Source organism: Balaenoptera borealis (genome assembly GCF_965194805.1).
Source record: "Balaenoptera borealis genome assembly, chromosome: 11".
NCBI lineage: Eukaryota > Metazoa > Chordata > Mammalia > Artiodactyla > Balaenopteridae > Balaenoptera > Balaenoptera borealis.
Genome location: NC_138868.1, coordinates 26,295,660 through 26,317,713, shown reverse-complemented (window position 1 = coordinate 26,317,713; position 22,054 = coordinate 26,295,660). Strand labels below are relative to the sequence as shown.

Below are 22,054 nucleotides of genomic sequence, written 5' to 3'. Positions count from 1 at the left end.
ATTACATGGTATAGTTATACTACAGTTGTTTGTCCATTCTTTTACTGACACTTGGATTAGTTCCAGGTTTTGAATGTTATGAAGAAAGCTGCTATGAACATTTGAGTACAAGTCTTTACATGGCCATATGTTTTCAGTTTTCTTGGGTAAAGACCTAGGAATGGGGTTGCTGGGTCATGTGGTAAGTGTATGTATGTTTTACTTGATAAGAAACTGAGAGACTGTTTTCCAAAGTGACGCAGCATGCGGGATCTTTTTTTTTTTAGTTGTGGCATGTGGACTTCTTAGTTGTGGCATGCGGACTCTTAGTTGTGGCATACATGCGAGATCTAGTTCCCCAACCAGGGATTGAACCCGGGCCCCCTGCATTGGGAACAGAGTCTTGAACCTGCTGGACCACCAGGGAAGTCCCTCATTTTCGTAATAGAGTCTTCCACAGAGCAAAAGTTTTGACTTTTGGTAAAGTTTAATTTATCAGTTTTTTCTCTTACATTTTAAGCTTTTTGTATCCTATCTAAGAAATTCTGTGTAATCCAAGATCGCAAAGATTTTTGTCTGTGTTTTCTCTTAGAAGTCTTACAGTTTTAGCTTTTATATTTAGGTCTGCAGTTCATTTTGAGTTAGTTTTTATTTATCATGTGAGGTAAGGGTTGAGGGTCATTCTATTATTTATAGATTTCTAATTGTTCCAGCACTATTTGATAAAAAAACTAATCTTGCCTTATTGACCACAAATATACATATGTATGTGTGTGCACCAGTCTATTTTTGGATCCTCTGCTCTGTTCAGTTCGTCTATATGTCTGTCCTCATGCCAGACACACACTGTCTTGATTATTAGCATTATAGTAAGTCTTGAAATCACTTAGTATAAGTCCTCCAACTTTATTCTTCTTTTTCAAAATAGTTTTGGCTTTTCTAGGTCCTGTGCATTTCCATACAAATTTTAGAATCAGTCTGGCAATTTCAACAAAAACTTTGCTGGGATTTTGATTGGGATTGCATTTTATCAGTAGATCATTTGGTAGAAATTGACATCTAAATAATACTGAGAATTGAAAAGATCTGTTGGGCCTTGATTTTAGATATTTATTGCATTTTACCAGTATCCACAAAGCTGATATTCTTTATTAATTTTATTAATATTCTCTGGAAATGCTGAAAAAAATTTTGTGAGTTTCCTCAACTTCCCCTTATGTGAGTAAATAAAGATTTTTACCAGACGGAATATGACCAGCTCTTAGATTTGATTCCTTTTTCTGGTGAGCAAAAGAAAAAAGTAAAAGAAGAGGGAAAATAACTTTTCACTAACCTAGGAAGATCTTTACAACTATTAAACCCGGTGTAAACCAGTGGCATTTTTATCTCATTTTAAGCCCAGATCTTATCACCATTACATAAAATTAATATAATCATCTTCTAGGCCAGTGCTTTTCAAAGTGTGATTTCTGAAACCATCAGTATCAGCTGGAGTCTTATGAGAGATGCAGTTCTCCAGCCCCACCCAGACAGGCTAAATCAGAACCCTGAGAGGGGGCCCAGCAATCTGTCTTCATAAGCCTTCCCTGTGATTCTGATATAAGCTAAAGACCTGCTATCATGGACTTCTATAAAAAAGCAAACAAAATAACCCAGCTTTATTGAGATATAACTGATAAACCAAAAATGCAAGTATTTAATCATAGACTTTTTAAAAGTAGGAATTACCCTTTGTTCCTTGGCTTAGAACACCTGGGGAGATTGGTGAGAACTTTTTTTATGGAAGATAAATCTCAAACTTTATCAAAAGAAAGCGAAGAACAGAGACCAGTTATGAGGCTATTGCCACAGTTGACACAGAAGTAAAATCTGCAGGACCTGGATAGCAGCGCAGTGGAAAGGGAGAAGTCAGAGATGACTCTGAGGTTTTTGATTCAGTGAGCCTGCATTCTACAAATTCTTGTGTCACACACTCTAATTTGTTCCTTTGTCAACTTCAGAATTCTTATATTGTCCTAGTATCCTGTACAGGGTAGTGGTTTTAGCACTGTTTAAACAGCACCTGTCTCAAGGCTATTTTAATTTGGGGAGACTCGTTCAAGGCACAGTGCTAACGATGGAGCAAAATGTAAACTGCTGATGGGAACAAAAGAGAAGATCCTAAATCTGGTGTCTTTTTTCCATTTAGGGTAGACAGGAGGCATAGGGATTAGAAAATAAACTCTCAGCTTGCTGGGAAGGTGATAATCAGTAACTTTAAAAAGTTTTTCTAAGTCTTAGTTTACTGTAGTCATTTTCCATTGACCAGTTTTGGCAAAAAAAAAAAAAAAAAGATGTTTTGAGTATTGTAAATGATCTGTGCTTTTAGGATTCTAGGTTAAAAGAAAAAAAAGAATATGAAATAGGTAAAATTCTATTTGAAATTGCCAGAATATTTTCATAAGTAAAGGGATAACTGAAATTATTAGCTGGTACCAGAACCACTACCTTCTCCTTAATTTAATAGAAATCCTAATCTAGAGGAACAGACCTCTTACACTGGGTTTTTGTTATAGCTAGTCCTCCTCGATTCGTGACAGTAGAAGAACTTCTAGAGACAGCAAAAGGAGTCACTAACATGACCATAGCCCATGAAATTGTCATAAATGGAGACTTTCGGATTAAACCAGTTGAATTACCAGAAGACAGGTAAGGTGGTTACTGAGTTATCTTGTTTGGTAGAACAAAGCCATTTCCCAGTTCTGGAAATGTTTCCTTCACTTGATGTCAATATATTCTAATATATTTTTCCTTTCGTATGTTGGTAAAATATATTCCTTATCCTGGGAATTACTAGAGTTCGATAGTAGATCTCAGGACCACTGATCCTTGACAATGTAATAAAAGGTCTGGAAACCTCCTGTGGAAGTCTTGCGTGTCAGCTTCTTCCCACTCCATAGGGTTTAGCTGCCTCCTCTTGTGTGTTCATTGCACTGTCTCCTTCATTTCTTCTTTGTAACTATCACATTTTACTGTAGTTGTTGGTTTACTTGCATTCTTCACCAGATTGTAAACTCCTTAGAGACAAGGACTATGCTTTATTCTCTATCCCTACCTAGTGCCTGGCACATATCATATTGAATCTAAAATTCTGTTGATTGTAAGGTGCACCTTTTAAAGATGGATTGTCGCAAGAAGGAAAAAACATTGCCCGTTATAATTGTGAAAGTACCATGAAAAAAATCGGGATTCTGTTGACAAAGGAGGAGCGATGGCTGCTGGGTCAGCAAGCTATAGTGTCTCCCGCATGAGGCTTCTGAATATGACTTGACAAACATTTCTTATATGTTCTGCAAGGATAGTACTTTTTCACATTAATCATGAAGAATTAATTACTTGTTTTGCTCTCATGACATAAAGACTGGTTTTCCTGAAATGCTATATATAAGTTGTTATATCAGTAGTTTGGTACCTAATTAAACAGTTGTCCAATATGTCACATGGGAATAGGATAATTTTAGGAAACAAACTTAAAGTTTAAAGTCTTAAACTACTTAATCATAAACATCTTAGGAAACTTGCTGGTATCGGGGAACTTAAATTAACAGATCTGAACTTTCCAGTATTCTTTTTATCATATGGCACTGTTATGGGCTGTTATTTGGACTAACGTCACCTGTCAAATCAGTTAAAAGTTATTCTTTCCAATGAGGTACTCATTGAAATAAATCACTAACTAAAAATAAGTATGTGATTGGTTTAGGTATATCTGGGAAATCTTTCCCTCATCCAAATAATTTAAAAAAATTTTCTTACCCTAAACCTGTAGAATTTGTGCTTTTGAAAGTAGTTTGAGGCAATAATATTTTATTTGCTTTTGCTTTTTTTTCCATTTGCCTCCAGCTTGGAGAAGAAAGTAAAGGATATTGTACATAAAGCTTTTTGGGATTGCTTGAGTGTCCAGTTAAGTGAAGACCCCCCAACTTATGACCGGGCCATCAAGCTTGTTGGTGAGATTAAAGAGGTGAGGCGAAGAGCAAGTCGTGGTGCTTTCTTCGTGTGTTAGGAGTATTTATTCAACCTCTCTGTGTTACTGTGCCAGAAGGCTTTAATGATATTGAAGGATAAGGATTTTAAATTGCTTGCTGAAATGTGGATTTAGGGTATTTGTGGCTTACTGCCCTTTAAAAATTTTCAAAGAAGCTGTGATAACCTGAGGGCATTACTCTTCTAAATGAAAAGAAGGTTCATATTTTTGAAAACAGAATTATTTAAAGAAAACAAGTTATTTTATAAAATATAGATAATTTATAAAAATTTTAATAAACACCTTCAATAAATAATGACCAAAAAAGCGATTCAGTCTTTGGGATAGAGAAGGCATTAAGTGAAAGGTAGAACTGTTTTTGTAACACCTTTAGCAACAGTTTTCCAAAGAAGTAATGTGTCTGTGGAAATTGCCATCTGTCGTTAGCTCACAGGCACACACTAATTAATGTGGGGTTTTTTTTTTTTTTCACTTTTAACAGTTTTTTCTTACTGCGTCCAGTTGATTGCTACCTAGAGCTTAAATGGAAGCTTAAATAGCTAGTCTAAATGATTTGTAAACATGTTTTTCTGTCGATTTGTTGAATAAGAGGTTAAAATGTGTGCACCATTACGATAACAGTTGGTAAGCCCTTATTGGAATAATTGTAAATTCCTTTACATATAATCAAAAATGGCTTCTGACTAGGAAGCTTTGATTAAACTTGGCTGTGCTCTCTTGTAGACACTCTTATCTTTCTTGCTGCCTGGTCACACTAGACTGAGAAACCAGATAACAGAAGTCTTGGATCTGGATCTGATAAAGCAGGAGGCAGAGAATGGGGCCCTGGACATTTCCAAGCTGGCAGAATTCATTATTGGCATGATGGGGACACTGTGCGCACCTGTTCGAGATGAGGAAGTGAAGAAACTAAAGGACCTTAAGGAAATAGTGCCCCTTTTCAGGTATGGGCACTGTGTTAATCACCTTCAGGGCACCTAAAATACAGAGCCTATTTTCAGAGTTAGACTTCCTCAAGTGTAGGTATTCATGAATTAAAAAAAAAAAAAAATTAAAAAGCAAATATTTTGCTGTGCTCACTTTGGCAGCACATATACTAAAATTGTAACCATGCAGAGATTAGCGTGGCCCCTGCGCAAGGATGACTCGCAAGTTCGTGAAGCGTTCTGTATTTTTTAAAAATAATGATTATGATAAGAAAAGGAGGGAGGGATGGAATGAAGGGAGGGAAGAGAAAGGGAAGGCTGAAAGGAAGGAAGGAAGGGGAAAAAGACAGTGAACTTGAGACTCTGGGTGAGGTTATAGTCTGTATACTCTTTAACTGGTTGAAGGCAGGTCAAGGTAAAGACTGATAATTAGCATATGTTTTAAAAATGTTAAAATTCAAATCCGTTTTTTACTAAAATCAATATAAATCCAATGAAACAAAAAAGCATGAAATATTTTTAAAAAAGCAAACATTTTGTAAACTGTAGAAAAGGAGAAAGAAGGAAAAAATTCACCCATAATTTTACCACACAAAGGCACAATCACTATTGTCATATTGATATATAAATTTTTTTAAGTTTTTTTTTGCCTCAGCATTTTATTTTGAAAAATTACAAACCTACAGAAAAGTTGCAAAAACAATACAATCAACACTCATACAACCCTTACATAGATCCACCAGTTTTTAACATTTAGTCAGTTTGCTTTATCTTTTTATATATACACTGAGTATGTGCACATTGAGTATGTACGTATGTATGTATATTTTTTCCCCTGAACCTTCTGATGGTTAATGTCAGATATTATGACATTTCACCCTTAACTATTTCAGCAACTACTTCCTAAGAATGTGGATATTCTCCCACATAATCAAAATACAACCAGGACATTCAAGAAATTTAACATTAATATAATCCTATTAACTAACGTTTAGTCCATGTTAACTTCCTTTAGTCTTTTGAATGTTTATTTTTAAATGTATACAATTGTGATCAAATTTATATAATTTATATGCTAATATCGGCAAAGGATTGACATGATGCTGCCTGAGAATTTGACGTTTGGTTAACTGCTTAACTGTTTTCCTGTAAACAGATGAAGGTGTTATGTATCAAAATACTACTAGGTAACATTGCTTATGGGGAAAATGACCTCTAACTGGTAAATTGCATCTAGACAGAAAGAAATGATAATGAACTATAAATACTCGATGGCACATCATACTTGATGCTTCCGTGAGTGGGGAAACTTTTATAACTGGGCATGCCCCCCATAGAGACCCTAGAAGGCATGCTGTGGAGATTATGAGCTTTTAAGTCAGGGTGCTCCCACATTTCTGAGTTGTCTATTCATGACTGTATTGTAACTCTTCTTGAAGAGGAGTGCTTGGTGCCGCCCCGTTGGCAAGCTGTGTGAATAGATGGTGCCAAACCTGTGGCTTATTGTCGTCTTGTGAGTCTGACTTCAGCTGAACCAAAGAAGACTTCCCGGTGGGCACTGCAAGCCTGACTTTTTTTTGTTAACATTACACCCTAATTATTTCACTTATTTTTTCATTGAAAGTATCATTGAGATAATTATATATTCACATGGAGTTGTAAGAAATAATACAGTACACTTTATCCAGCTTCTCCAAGTGGTGACATCGCAAAACTATCAGAACCAGGGTGTTGACACTGATACAGTCCACTGATCTCTTTTAGATTTCCTGTATACACATGTATATGTTTATGTATAGTAACTTTTATACAATTTTATCACCTAAGTTCGAATATCCACCACCACACTCAAGATACTGAACAAGTTCCAACACCACAAGGATCTCTTGCATTGCCCTTTTATAACCAACTTACATTACGTTACTTTTTTAAACTCTCCATAAGCATTTTCAGTGGCTGCAAAATATTCATTCACATAGATATGATTAACTGTTTCTCTGTTAAGATGGACAATTAGATTATGTATAGTTATTTAGTATTTAACCCTGCAGTGCACATCTCTGCACAAAACTTTTTTCTTTATTTTAGGTTATTTCCTAAAGATAGGTTCTTAAAATGGGATTACTGTGTCAGAGGATGTGAACAGTTTTAAGACTCATTGCATGTTACCAAGTTGCTTTCCAAAAGTTTTATAAGTAAAAAAAGTTTAATCTCTAGCCTTCTTGATATCATTATGCTGTCAATGTTCATTACATAGAAAAATGCCCTTCATTGTCAGGTTCCCTCAGGGTTTAGAGAGAGCATGTTGCAAAGACTGCCTAAATATAGTTATTGATTTGTTCATTCATTCAACAAGCTCTTACCTCTTATGTGCTAGGCACGGTGCTAGACATTAGAAATAATATAGTCGGTAAGAGCTCAAAATCAGCCAAGTTAAATGAGGAATTCCTTGGAAGAGAGTCCTCTGGGGAAATAGCTGGTAGCAAACTCAACCTAACTCAGATTCCTACTGGAAAGAGAAGGGACTGGGGAAAGTGGTAACCTGGGAGTATACACCCTATCTGAAGGAGGCCACGGTGGCCGCTTAGTGCCAGCCGACTGTAGTCGTGATGGAGTTTGGGCCCGGGTTGCCAGATCTTTTGATTTTTCAAGAGAAGCTAGAAATCCTGGCTTTTAAAAACACTGTGAGCATAAAACATGATTGTGGGTTACTTCCAGTCAGTGGTCTGCCACTTGGCAGTCTCCAATAGTCTCTGGTTTCCAGTAGGTGGATTTAGGGGACTGTTGGGAATGCTCAAAGGAGAGGCAGAACACCCTCCAGAAAGTGGGCTGCCCCACGCATTTGGGAGAGGGACAGAGTGGCAGGCTGAGGGGCCCTGAGTTGTTCCTCAGATGTGTATCCTTTCCCATACATATCACCTTATGTGTGGGTGAATTTATTCTGTCATACGATGTTCAGTCAGTCCCAAAGGGCATCAGGGGACTGGGAGGACATTTGATCCTGTTCTTACCTCTGTGTAGGACTACACCTAAACCTGCACCTTGGGTTCTTATCCACCTTCTGCAAGTAGGTCACTTAGCAGCTCCCGACCTCTGGTAAGAGTGCTGCTGGTATGTGACAGGCATGGTATGGAAGGCATCCTCGGCATTGGGTCACGTCTGCCCATCGGTTACATTCAGAGTGTGAACTAGCAATTATGCCATGAGAGCTAGAGCATAAAACCTGCCGTGAACATGTTAACCTGTGTGAGCATGGAGACCAGGTGGTGAACTCTCTGCTCTTAACCTCCGGTCTGGGGCCGTCCTTCCTTTGCGGCCGCCAAGAGCGCTGACCCAGAGCCAAAGAATGAGCTCTGGGCCTGACAGGCAGTGGGGGAAGTGATGTTTGCCTAGGGGCAAGGGTGGGACAGAGAGCAGCTTAAAAATTTGCAGTCCTTTCTTCTAAATTTGTTTTTTTTAATCTGCGTTCTCATGGCTTCTCCAACTTTTCTTGCCACCCTTTCTGAGATTAAAAAACTGTCTCAAATCAGCTCACTTCATTTTTTTTAACAGCAGTGTTTACTTTTACAAGTGCCCAGTGATAAATCCTTTTATCTCTTTCAGGGCAATTTTTTCCGTGTTGGACCTAATGAAAGTGGACATGGCAAACTTTGCTGTCAGTAGCATTAGGCCACATCTCATGCAGCAGTCAGTTGAATATGAAAGGAAGCAGTTTCAAGAGTTTTTGGAGAAGCAGCCAAGTATGTTTAATGTTTTGTGGTGCCTGTTCGTTGTCTGTGTTTTTTCATTTTAGTGGCTGTAGCTTGCCGCATAATGATATTTTCAAAACAAAATGAGAATTTAGTATGAGAGTGAAACCATGCACCTCAGATTGGGACTTGAACCCACGTGCTGGGACTCAAACCCAGCCAAAACCCACGGTCTTCCAACTGAGATCACACACTTGGTTTCAGGACTTAATGAAGCTCAGGTTCTTGATATCTCATCGCAGAAAGAATTCAGTGAGAGACAAAGTGATGGGTAAGAAGTGGATTTATTTAGAGAGAAACACTCTGCAGACAGAGTATGGGCCATCTCAGAAGGTGAGAAAGCACCAGGGTATGGGGTTGTCAGTTTTTATAGGGGTGGGTAATTTATAGGCTAATGAGTGGGAGGAGTATTCCAGCTATTTCAGGAAGGGGCGGTGACTTCCAGGAATTGGGCCACCACCTACTTTTTGATCCTTATGGTTGGCCTTGGAACTGTCATGGCACCTGTGGATGTGTCATTTAGCTTGCTGATGTGTATACTGAGGCACAAGGTCTAGTGGAAGTGTCCGCCATCTTGGGCCCATTTGGTTCTAGTCAGTTTATGTCATGTCCTCGGGCTATGTCGTTCTTTCAAAGGTTGTGCCCTGCCCCCTTCCCTCCTGTTTCAGGAGTAGTCTAATTTGAAGACAGAAAAGCACAAGATGTTAGGCCCTGAAAACTTAGTTGACAAGCAAGAGAACTATAAGCAGGAGAGGAGAACAGAAATTTAAAAAAAGAAGTCCTAAATTAAATGGGTTTTTATGAAGACACCAGTTTGAGGTGAATTGTATACTTGGCCTTGGTTTTAAAAACATGACAAACTTCTTAGGACTCTTTAGCTCACTTTTCTCCCCTCTATGAGGTACGTCAAGAAATTTCACTTTGCTTCTCTTCTATATGCATAAATCTTCTGGTTTTGTACCCAGAAAAAGTCTCATTTTTATGAACCTCTCAGATGACTGCAGGAAACAGATAAATTAGAATCCAAACTATGTTTCATTTCTAGGGTGCTTTTTTGGTCTCTGCACTGGCAGCTGATGTTCTAAGTGAATTGCAGTCTTCAGTTCCAATTTATTACGAGTTCCGTTTAGCCTCTAAGTTTGTGGGTCACAAGATGAAAATGGCAGTCTCTGGATAGATTGTGTTGCCTGACCAGAATCAGGTCAGCAGTTGCTCATCCAGCCCCAGGCAGAGAAGTTGGAACTGGTCCTGAGGGCCAGGAGGAGTCAAGAAAGGGCAGAGTTGAAGGAGCAGTACTAGAAGATTGGTTAGTGTTTACTGTGTACTAGGCTTGTGTCAAGGGTGTACCTGTGTTGCCATAGGTGACCTCATAGTAAGCCTATGAGGTAGGCACTATTTTTTAAACCAGTTTTACAGATGTGGTAAGAGATTTTGAGAGGTTTTTTTTTTTATTTTGGCTGTGCCAGGCGGCATGCAGGATCTTAGTTCCCTGACCAGGGATCAAACCTGTGCCCCCTGCATTGGGAGCTCAGAGTCTTAACCACTGGACCGCCAGGGAAGTCCCCAGATTTTGAGATTTTTGATCAGAATTGATGACCACACAGCTCCCTTTCTCAACCGGTATTTTACTGCCCCTCAGGAGAAACCAGGGTTGCAGTTTACAGGCTGAAGAGCCTTTGTAGGAGGGCCAGGTGCGGACAGCCGGGGCCCAGGCGCTGAGCTGGTCCGAGTCTAGTGCTTATCTCTCACGGCATGAAAGCCGAGGTTTTCCAGAGCTGGCCGCCTACAGAATGCTGTCTGCAGAGGCTGAAGGGAGAACGAAGCTCGGAACCAAGAGCTCGGCGTGATCAGCATGTGGGCAGAACCAGAGGTGTGTCCTGTTGCAGCAGTGAAGAGTGGACTCCAGCCGTGCCCTCGGCTGCCCGTTTTGTTTTAAGGTGGCCGCCACTGGCAGGGCTGCCACCTATTCCAGGCCCTGTCAGAGGGGTGTTTGCTCAGACACTGTGGACAGAAACCTCATCTTCTCTCTCTCGTGTCCCTCAGAGTCCCTGGTGCGTTATTCAGCTTAGAAAAGTAGGGGAAGCATGCTGGCGGATGAAAGACAATTGAGGTTCCCCCCACCCCCTGCAGTGCTCCAAACACTGCACAGTATGCGTCAAACACGGGACAGAACTTACCCCTCCCCGCCACCGCAAGGCTGAAAGTAAACCAGATTGATACGAGACTAAGATCTAGACAAGGACAAGCCTCATCTTCAGTGTGGAGGATACTTTACACTGGGAAACTCTAGTCAGTGTCTCATCCCATCTGTCTCTGGGCAAGAATTTTTGCATCTCACTGAGCTGGAGCTATCAGAGCTTCCAGCCACGTATCATGCAGGAGTGGCCAGGGTAGGAGAGAAGAGAGTGGAGGTCTGTCGAACATCCGAGGTGGCATTTATATCCACTGTCGTGGTTAGTCCTCACAGCAGCCAGTGAGGTGGTGGTGGACATTTCTTTGTATTAAGAATCTTGATAGTCAGACTGACTATGACGTATCTAAGAACACTCAGCTGGTAACTGGCAATCTTGTGACGTGAACCGAGGCCTATTTGATTCCAAAGTCCGTACTTTATACTTTACCACAGTTCCAGGATGATCTTCCCTAAAGTAATTCTGGGAAGCATCCATCCAGAGCGTTCCAGTAATGTTCGAAGCCTTGCTTTTCACAGATTCTCTGGACTTTGTCACCCAGTGGCTGGAAGAAGCCGCAGATGACCTTATGAATCAGAAGTGTAGAAATGCCCTGCCGGCTGTGGGAGAGGCCTCTGGCTCTGGGGACGGTCCCGGGCCAGATCCTGTTGCTGTCCAGAATTATGCATACCTGAAGCTTCTGAAGTGGGACCACCTCCACAGACCTTTCCCTGAAGTAGGTGCTCCAGAGCAGTCTGACTGCTCATTTCTTTTTTGTGCTGCTGAACTTTAAAAAAAATAATAGTTACAATTCACATACCAGAAAAATCTCCCTTATAAGTTGTATAATTCACTGGTTTTTAGTACATTCACAGAGTTACGCTTCCATTACCACTGTTTAATTTCAGAACATTTCCGTCACCCAGAAAGAAGCCCTGTACCCATTAGCGGTCACAACCCTCCCCCCACCCCCTGGCAACCATTAATCTTCTTTATGTCTCTATGGATTTGGCCTATTCTGGACTTTTCGTTTAAACGGAATCATGCAATATTGGCCATTTGTGTCTGGCTTCTTAGCATGAAGTCCATCCATGTTGTAGCATAAATCAGTACTTCATTCTTTTTAAGTCTTTTTTATTGTGTTAAAATATACACAACATAAAATGTACCATTTTTAAGTGTACAGTTTAGTGGCACTAAGTACGTTCACATGACTCTGCGGCCATCACAGCCACCCATTCATGGAACAGACTGGAACCCAGTACCCTTTAAACACTAACTCCTCATTCTTCCCTCCCCCGGTTCCTCTGTGTTTCTGAACCTGACTACTTTAGCTACCTCATGTGAGTGAAATCACACAGTATTTGTCCTTTTGTGACTCGCTTATTTCACTTAGTATAATATCTTCAAGGTTCATCCACGATGTTGTTTGTGGCAGCATTTCTTTTCAAGGCTGAATAATATTCCATTGTATGGCTATACCCCATTTTGCTTTATTCATTCATCAGTTGATGGACAACTGATGGGCTACTTTTGGGCTGTTGTGAATTGTGCTGCTCTGAATATTTGTGTACAAGTTTTTGTGTGGCCATGTGTTCTCAGTTCTCTTGGGTATGTACCTAGGATTAGAATTGCTGGGTCACGTGGTGACTCTTAAGTTTAACATTCTAAGGAACTGCCAGACTATTTTCCAAAGTGCCTGCCTCATTTTACAGTCCCACCAGCAGTGTATGGGGCTTCTAATTTGTGCTGCCGAGCTTCTGTCCTGTTTTTACTCATCTTGATGAAAACCCTAACAGTGACGGTGCTTTTCAGTTTTATCTAAAGAAACTTCTTCCCCTTCCATGCAGAGCAATATACATATTTTTAAATTTATTTATTTATTTTATTTATTTAATTTTGGCTGCGTTGTGTCTTTGTTGCTGCGTGCGGGCTTTCTCTAGCTGTGGCTCGCGGGCTTTAGGCACGTGGGCTTCAGTAGTTGTGGTACACGGGCTTCGTTGCTCCGCGGCATGTGGGATCTTCCCGGACCAGGGCTTGAACCCGTGTCCCCTGCATTGGCAGGCGGATTCCTAACCACTGCGCCACCAGGGAAGCCCAGAGCAATATTTTTTTGCTTTGTATGTTTTTCGTAGTAAGTGCTTCTAACTGCAGGAGTCCTTTAAGGAGATGACTAACGGGGGATCCCCCCAGCAAATAGCTGGCTTGGCGTCTAGACTCCCCCTCTTTTTTAAGGGCACTCAGGCTTCTTATCTCTAGCCTCAGATCCTGCTACTTCTCTAAGTTTCTTTCTCAGTTCCTTATTTTTCTTTTTGAGATGTTGTGAGCCTAAGGTTTCACCTCTTGCCTCTGAGTTCCCTGTTTTGTGCCAGAGCAGGCTCTAAAGGGGGTATTGAAGTGGGGATGGGGAGCTTCCTTCCTGCAGAGTGACATGCTCTCTTCTCTCTCCTGCAGACATTTCTCTTAAAAAATAGACGTGGGGGACTTCCCTGGTGGCACAGTGGTTGAGAATCTGCCTGCCAATGCAGGGGACATGGGTTCGAGCCCTGGTCTGGGAAGATCCCACATGCCGCGGAGCGGCTAGGCCCGTGAGCCACAACTACTGAGCCTGCGCGTCTGGAGCCTGTGCTCCGCAACAAGAGAGGCCGCGATAGTGAGAGGCCCGCGCACCGCGATGAAGAGTGGCCCCCGCTTGCTGCAACTAGAGAAAGCCCTCGCACAGAAACGAAGACCCAACACAGCCATAAATAAATAAATAAATAAATAAACCCGAAGTTTAAAAAAAAAAAAAAAGATGTAACACTCAAGATTTAAGCTTTAAAAAAAAAAAAAAAAGCCTTGGGGAAAATGGTGTTTTCACTGGGGACAGATGTCTACTCTCAGAATTGATCCTTGGAAATCCTTTGCGTCCTAAACCCAAGTACGGCATACTGCTAGGAGGCCACAAAGCAAGGATGCTGCCCTGTAACAAAATGAAGTCAAAAAAGAGACTGGTAAAGCCTCTCTGTTTAACAATAGAGGAGTCTCCCTTCAAAGATGGTTTTTACTTCTTAGGGAGAATTCTGGGCTAAGGCTCCACATTGTTAATGTCTTGATTTGGTGTGTCAATTTCGTACAGCAAGACTGGTCCTTAAAGTTTATTTGATTAATCTGTAAAAACTCAGATCAGAAGTCATATCTCCTCAGCCTTTCCACTTCCCTTTACCTCACCCCACACAGGGGACTTTGGCCTGGCAGGGCCTGGGCCTGTCTGTAACACAGGGACGCCGTCATGGAAATTCACTCACTGACTACTTTCCAGGTGTTATCTGTCATTCCTACTTTTTCTACTTATCGTTCATTTTTCTCCTTATCGTTCATTTTTCTCTTTCTTTATTCACGCCCCAGTTCTTGAGAGCCTCCTTTGTGCTGGATACTGAGGGGGATACTGAGGTGAATAAGTGTATTTCTCCCCTCCTTCCCTCCTGTGCCCTGGATGGGGTGGCTGGTTGTCTGGTTGGCCCAGGACTGGGAATGGGAGTGGGGAGGGGGTAGTGTTCACAGGCCTTGGGAGTTTCAGTTTTTAAACCAGGCCACGCCCGGAAAAACTGGGATGAGTTGGCCCCCTGTGTACCTCATTACTCTTTCCCGTCTAATGATGTAATTCCTATTTATTGAGTGCTGGCTCTGCCAGCCACTTTATTATTATCTTTCTTTTTTTAATACATTTATTTATTTATTTGTTTATGGCTGCGTTGGGTCTTCATTGCTGCACGCGGGCTTTCTCTAATTGTGGCGAGCAGAGGCTGCTCTTCATTGTGGTGCGCGGGCTTCTCACTGCGGTGGCTTCTCGTTGTGGAGCACGGGCTCTAGAGCACGCGGGCTTCAGTAGGTGCCGCGCGTGGGCTCAGTAGTTGTGGCTCCTGGGCTCTAGAGCGCAGGCTCAGTAGTTGTGGCTCATGGGCTTAGTTGCTCCATGGCCTGTAGGATCTTCCTGGACCAGGGATCGAACCCGTGTCCCCAGCATTGGCAGGCAGATTCTCAACCACTGCGCCACCAGGGAAGTCCCAGCCACTTTATATACATGGTCTTTTTTCATCTTTCTTTCTTTTTAATTTTTATTGGAATATAATTGATTTACAGTGTTGTGTTAACTTTCTGCTGTACAGCAAAGTGAATCAGTTATACATGTACATATATCTACTCTTTTTTAGATTCTTTTCCCATATAGGTCATTACAGAGTATTGAGTAGCGTTCCCTGTGCTATGCAGTAGGTCCTTAATAGTTATCTATTTTATATAGAGTGTATATTGTCAATCCCAGTCTCCCAACTTATCCCTCTCCCTTTTTTTCATCTTTAAAACAGCACTGTGAAGGAGGAATCCCCATTTTGCCTAGGGCTCAGAGAGTTGAAGAAACCTGCATGAGGTTGTGCTGCTATTAAATGATGAAGTCTGGGTTTACACCCAGTCTGGCTCATGTTGTACTGCAGCCTTCCTAAGGGAGAGGGGCGCTGTGGTGGAAGAATTCACACCTGACTCCCTTATGGCCGGCTCTGAAAGGACTAGAAAATCCTCAGGGGAACTTCAGAGGCCTCCGTATGGGCTGCGGCCCCACTGCCCTCTGCCGGTCACAGCCCGAACCTGCAGCTCAGGATGATTTCTGTTTTATTCATTGCAGACAGTTTTGATGGACCTTTCTCGCTTCCAAGAGTTCCAGCTCCAGCTGGAGCAGCTGACCGTCCTGGGGGCCGTATTGCTGGTCACGTTCAGCATGGCAGCCCCAGGAATTTCCAGCCAGGCCGACTTCGCTGAGAAACTCAAGATGATTGTGAAGATTCTGCTCACAGATATGCATCTGCCGTAAGTGACGGAGAGCTGTGGCGACCAGGGCCTTCAACAGATGGTGGGAGGCAGCGGGGGGCAGGGAGCAGACTGAGGCGGGGGTCTGCGGTGTAAGGCAGAATCGGGGAAACTCGCCAGAGACTGAGGAAACCTGGCAGTGCAGCGCAGGATTTACTCAGGGTCACACGGTCAAGGTTAGAGTCCGCTCCAGGGCTGATTAGCGAGGCTCTAGGACAGTGGCTTTCAAATGTTTGTGACCAGGACGCATAGTGAGAAATTCACCTTCTGTGGTTACGGTGCATACTTGGACACACATGTAACTGCAATAAAAACTTGACAAAGTGAAACTTACCCAACTGTCCTTAATACTTCCTGATATTTCTATTCTATTCTTGTTCCATTAAAAAGAAAAAAAATACTGGTTGCTACCCAGTGAATTGCTTTCATAATCAACTAATAGTTTGGTCAACACAGTCCTAGGGAAAGGTCAAATAAGAAACAAGCTGCATTCCTCCAGAGTGTGTGAATGTGATTAAAGTTTTCTGCCCTTTGCACACTCCTCATAGACATTTTGTACTGAGTGTAAATGGATTATTTATCAACCAGCACCAATCCACACTTGTGTGAGGGCAAGTGCTTCTGCAGTGAAATCAGATTAGGTGATTTACGTGGTTTCCAGCATATAGAATATTTTTGAATGTTTCTAAGTAAACCTGTATCTGACAACGTCCACCTCAGAGGATTCTTCAAGTGGAATGTCCCCAAACCTTCTCCTCCTCCTTACAAAGTGGAGGAATTGGCTGCTGAGTTTGCACACAGCCTGCATGTGTTCAGTGCGATGAGGGGCGTGTCCACGAGTTGTGACCTGGGGCTCAACAGTCTTGACTCAGGCCTGCAGGGTGTTTGCTGAGGCGAGGCCTGGCCTGAGGCCCTTGCACAGGTGTAGCCCTGGGCTGTCACCTAGGTCCCCCTCCAGTAAAACTGCTCTGTCAAAGCTACTGAGGAGGAGGGCCTGTCCGGCGCTTCCTTGGGAGGCCAGCCCTGCCTTGTCCACCCTGGCGCCAGCAGCAAGTCCTGGGGCTCTCACATTTGCTCCCACTCATTCTACTGTACACAGCCTCTAGATCCAGGACCAAGGCAATTGCCTTCTCAGACAACGCCCACCAGCACAAGGGCTCTCCACAGAGAATCCAGGGGAGCCCAGGAGCCCCAGGGAATCGAGGTGTGAATTTTAACTTTTAGATTTCAATTTTATTTGTTCTTTGAAAGTCGTTAATACACTGTGTTTCAAAAGCCTAAAGGGACAAAGTAGTATCCAATGAAAAGTTTCTCTCCCACTCCGTCCCATGGCTACCACATTTCTGGTTTCTGGTGTGTTGCTCCAGAGGTGTCCAAGGTAGTCCTAAGTCAGTTCCAGGGTTATTTCACCACTCAGATGCTAGCAAGAAGTTAGCTTTTAGATTGTTAGACCAGGCATAACCTGAGCCCTCCCCTTGCCACTGTTCTTTCTGGCAGAGAGAGACGGGTAGAGAGACAAAGTCCCCTGAGTTGGATGGATGCAGTCTGAGGGGTTCGGGGCAGGGAAGAGGCACAGTTTTCCCCTTGAACCCATCAGTCTGTGAATTGGTCGCTGTGACTCTCCCCAAGCGGGGGCTGGGAGGGGGGGGTGGATGTGCACTTTGTTGATGGGCCCTTTCTTCACTGGCTTCTCCTTCCCTTCTCTGCTCAAGCTCCTTCCATCTGGAGGATGCCCTGACTACTGTTGGGGAGAAAGTCTGCCTGGAGGTGAGCAGCTGCCTTTCCCTGTGCGGGTTCAGCCCCCTCACCACGGACAAGGAGGCCGTGCTCAAGGGCCAGATCCAGGCCGTGGCCAGTCCTGACAACCCCATCCGCAGGATCGTGGGTACGTTTGGGCGAAGGCGGGACCAGGGATATGCCTGTGATGGGCTGGCAGACAGGCCCCTCTGCGGACATCTAGAAGGGTTTGATGGATTACGAGTGCCAGTGAGTGAAGAGAGAGTGATTATTCACCATAGTGCAATCAGGGCGACCCGAAGCTTTGGCCAAGTGACTAGGCAGCCATCACTGTCCTGAGGGCTCTGGCTTTGCAATCACCGGTCTTGGTTCAGAACCCTGCTCCGTCCAGCACTGTGAGGTGGCGGGAAACAATATATTGGTCTCTGCCCCTGGCTCCTGGCACAGAGCTCCTGAAACTCTGGTAGTTTCCTCAGTGGTAAGAGCGCTAGGGGCATCTTTTGTTCTGGTGTTTGGTCTTTGACCTTGGCTCCTGACCCGGAGCTCCTACATCCTTTGGAGTTTCCTGGGTGCTGGGAGTGTCTTGCGTTCTGAGTAGGTGACTCTTGATGGGCTCCTGGGTGGGGGCTGGTCACCCGAAAGACCAAGCCATGATTAGAAGCTTGGAACTTTCAGCCCCGCCCTCCATCCTCCAGAGAGAGGAGAGGGGCTAGAAATGCCTACATGATGAAACCTTCACAGAAGTCCCAGAAGTACAAGGTTTGGAGAGCTTCTGGTTTGCTGAACACATCCGTGTAGTGGACGGGTGGTGCGCCCCAGCTCTGCGAGAACAGAAGCTCTTGCCCTCGGGACTTTCGCCGACCTCACCCTATGTATGGCTTCTTCCGACTCTTCATTTGTATCCTTTATCAGATCCTTTATTATTTAATAAACTGGTAAACCTAAGTAAGCGTTTCCCTGAGTTCTGTGAGCTATTCTAGCAAATCATCAAAATCCAAGGGAGAGGACGTCATGGCAACCTCCGATTTGTAGTCAAGTCAGAAGTTGTGGATGACCTGGGGGCCTCCTCCTTGTGATTGGCTTCTGAAGTCAGGGGCAGTCTCGTGGACCTGAGCCCTTAACCTGTGGGATCTGAGGCTATCTCCACGTAGTGTCAGAACTGAGTAAAATTGTAGGACGCCCAGCTGGGGTCACAGAGAATTGCTTGGCGTGGGGACCCTTCTCCCCCGGATCTGGAGTCAGAAGCGTTTTGAATGTGGTAGTGGCGCGAGGGTAAGGGAGAAGCATAGCTGTAGTACAAGGCTAGGACGGGTTTTCTTTACAAGCACTTACTGTGTAGCTTGAGCAAGTGACGTGATATTTGAGTTTCATCATCTCTAAAAAGGGGGTAATACCAACACCTGCAGGGTTGCTGAGAGGACTGCAGGTGATAAGATATGTAAGGTGCTTAAGCAGAACCTGGCAGCACATAGGGAGGACTCACTAACGAGTTGCAGCTATTAAAAATATTACTCCAGACTTCCCTGGCGGTCCAGTGGTTAAGACTCTGCACTTCCAGTGCAGGGGGCATATATATATATATATAACTCTGCTATATGAGCTGTTACTTTCCATCATCACTGGTTGATTCTGTTCACTACATCTAATATTTAATTTTTACATCTAATACATCTAATATTTAATTTTTTTAATTATTGTCATTTAATTAATTGTAAAGTCCTTCCTTAACTTCTTTATGAACTCAGATAGATGTTCATCTTATAAATAATGAAAAGTTAGCAGGCTTCAGGCAAAAGCAGAATGATCTGTGGTTATCAGATTCTAGGTTGGAGTAGAGGCTGAACCAGTGACATGGGTGTGCTTCTAATACCATGACTTTTTTTTATTTCATCCCAGGCCCGCGTTAGTCACAGTTTCATCTTCAGGTCCCTCAGGAGGACCCTCCTGATGCTGCAGGGCCCTCGGACTGTCGAGCTCATTGTTGTCAACCGGGGTGGGGATGTGGGGAAGTGCTGCGAAGAGACCACTGGCTACTAAGCTGCTCCCTTAGTCCTGTCATCTAGGTTGTTTAGTCACAGCCAGTTAAGTGTGTTACTGGACTCCAAAGGATGTAAGTCAGTTGCACCTGAGAAGGTTCCCTAGGGCATGAGGTGGGTGTGAAGTTTGAAAACGCTTATTTAATATAAATGCCGCTATTGCTTTTGTAATAAAATCTGCAAGGTGCGGCTTGCACACACACTTTTTTGGCAGCTGAGGGTACACAGGAAAGTGCAAAAATATCATAGCAGGGGGTGGGCTAAAGAACCATCAAACTAAATGATTCCTCAGAGTAGGACAAGTTGCCCACAACTCCATGGCCTTCATTGCAGGCTTTGGAGAAGGAGGCTTAGGCTTCTTTCATGTGGGCTTATGGGAAAATCTAGATCACAAGCCAATAGTGCTGGAGTCTTCTTTTTTTTTTTTTTAAAGTGCTTAGTTAATTAATTTATTTATTTATTATTTATTTTTGGCTGTGTTGGGTCTTCGTTTCTGTGCAAGGGCTTTCTCTAGTTGTGGCAAGCGGGGGCCACTCTTCATCGCGGTGCGCGGGCCTCTCACTGTCGCGGCCTCTCTTGTTGCGGAGCACAGGCTCCAGACACACAGGCTCAGTAGTTGTGGCTCACGGGCCCAGTTGCTCCGCGGCATGTGGGATCTTCCCAGACCAGGGCTCGAACCCGTGTCCCCTGCATTGGCAGGCAGATTCTCAACCACTGCGCCACCAGGGAAGCCCAAGAGTCTTCTTTTTTTTAAATAAATTTATTTATTTATTTATTTTTGGCTGTATTGGGTCTTCGTTGTTGCGCACGGGCTTTCTCTAGTTGCGGCGAGGGGGGGCTACTCTTTGTTGTGGTGCGCGGGCTTCTCCTTGCGGTGGCATCTCTTGTTGGGGAGCACAGGCTCTAGGCGCGCGGGCTTCAGTAGTTGTGGCTCGTGGGCTTAGTTGCTCCGCAGCATGTGGGATCTTCCCAGACCAGGGCTCGAACCCGTGTCCCCTGCATTGGCAGGCAGATTCTTAACCACTGTGCCACCAGGGTAGTCCCTTTCTCTTCTTTTTTGAACTTGCATTTCCTGCTTTATTTTTCCTCCCACTTTTTATATGATCTTAAACAATGGCTAATGTTGGTCTCAGTGTGCCTTGCTCTTCTGAGAGCAGAACCTGGCAGCACCCTAATCTCCCCTTAATCGTTCATACATTTATCCTTGCTTTCCAAGTGTATTTTGGGCTTTGCCTGGTGGCCAGGCCTCATGGCAGGCACTGTGCTGGGTGCTGGGGAGAGAATGATGAATAAGATGAGCATGGTCCCACCCCGTGGAGCGGACCAGCTTTGTGGCGGTGGGGGGGTGGGTACAGTACAAATGGGATGAATGTTCAGACGTGGGAGGTGCCTCAGGATGGTCAGGGAAGACTTTCCCGAAAAGGTGATGTTTAAGCTGAAAACTGAAGCATAAATAGAAGCTTGTAAAGTCACCCTGACCAAGAAGCAAACAACTGCATTCTTTTCTATCGCAGATTCCCGAGTCCTGACCTTCTTAGAAACCTACCTTGTCTCCAGTCATCAGAAGCCATTGCCCACAGCCCCAGGGGGATTAGGTCCCGTTCAAACAGAGCTGGAGGAAGTTGCCATTAAGTTCGTGCGCCTGGTCAACTATAACAAGATGGTCTTCAGTCCCTACTATGATGCGATCCTCAGTAAGATCCTTGTCAGACCCTAACGCCTCTGCTCCCTACAGCAGCAGTGTTACCCACTGGACCTGTTCTCAGCTGTAGTGTTGCTTTGGAAAATGGCTGCTTAGTACATTTCTGTTTAACAGCACTGATGCCAAAAGGAAGAATATTGTGTATCACTGTTGAAAAGACTTGTTGAAAAATGTACCTAATTCTGTTTTGAGGGTTTGTGTTTATGAGTGCAAGTTTACAAATCAGAGAAGCTTTTTGTTATCGTTAGTTTTGTAGGTAGCACTCAGCTTTTAACGGGTGGATTGCCGTGTGTCTCCACTCACACCCTATCGTGATCGTAGCTGCCCCGTCTCTCCCAGGAGCCTGGGACCTCTTCGTGCCATCTGGCTCGTTTTTCTTTCAGACACCCAGGAGTATCTGACAGCCACCCCAGAGTGAACAGAACCAGGCCGTGATGCGTTTAGACCCTTGCCCCTCTCCTGCCCAGCCCAGCCCTCCTCCTTCCAGGTATTTTGTGTTGGAAGGACTTTATATAGTCTTACTGCCTCCACACACCTCCCGCACCCACTATTTATTGCTTTCTCCCTGCCTGGGCTACCCGGAGCCCCAGAACCCTTTTGTTCTAGAGGAGAGTTATTTGATTTTAAAAAGCTTACTTGTTTGTACAAAATTACTTCTGAGCCTGGATGATAGCAGTTGTGGGATCTAGAGAAAGGGAAATTCTGTGACTTTCATGCTTTGAAAGTCAAGGAGGAATATTTTTTTAAATATATGTTAGTGTAATATATAGAAGAGGACAGATGTCTAAAGTTTTTACTGAAAAGTTCACTCTGATACAATACATAGATGTATTGATTGGATTCGAATTCCAGCATTCGATTTAAGTGTTTTCAGGTAAAATAGCG

The 22,054-nt window shown here is 43.6% G+C and overlaps 1 protein-coding gene across 14 annotated transcripts in view; it reads left to right on the top strand.

Moving 5' to 3' along the window:
* The window catches only part of TCP11L1 (t-complex 11 like 1), a 30,570-nt gene extending 9,226 nt beyond the window's left edge, over positions 1–21,344 (top strand). For 6 of the 14 annotated variants that reach the window (XM_082343795.1, XM_082343797.1, XM_082343799.1 and 3 more), the window contains 8 exons: positions 2,535–2,667; positions 3,862–3,982; positions 4,730–4,950; positions 8,536–8,672; positions 11,392–11,588; positions 15,513–15,694; positions 17,407–17,579; positions 18,173–18,532. In XM_082343795.1, the coding sequence (XP_082199921.1) occupies positions 2,535–2,667; positions 3,862–3,982; positions 4,730–4,950; positions 8,536–8,672; positions 11,392–11,588; positions 15,513–15,694; positions 17,407–17,579; positions 18,173–18,411 (1,403 nt within the window). In that variant the 3' untranslated portion in view covers positions 18,412–18,532. The other 8 variants (XM_082343793.1, XM_082343794.1, XM_082343788.1 and 5 more) reach the window with 7 other exon arrangements.
* Positions 21,345–22,054: the final 710 nt, after the last annotated feature.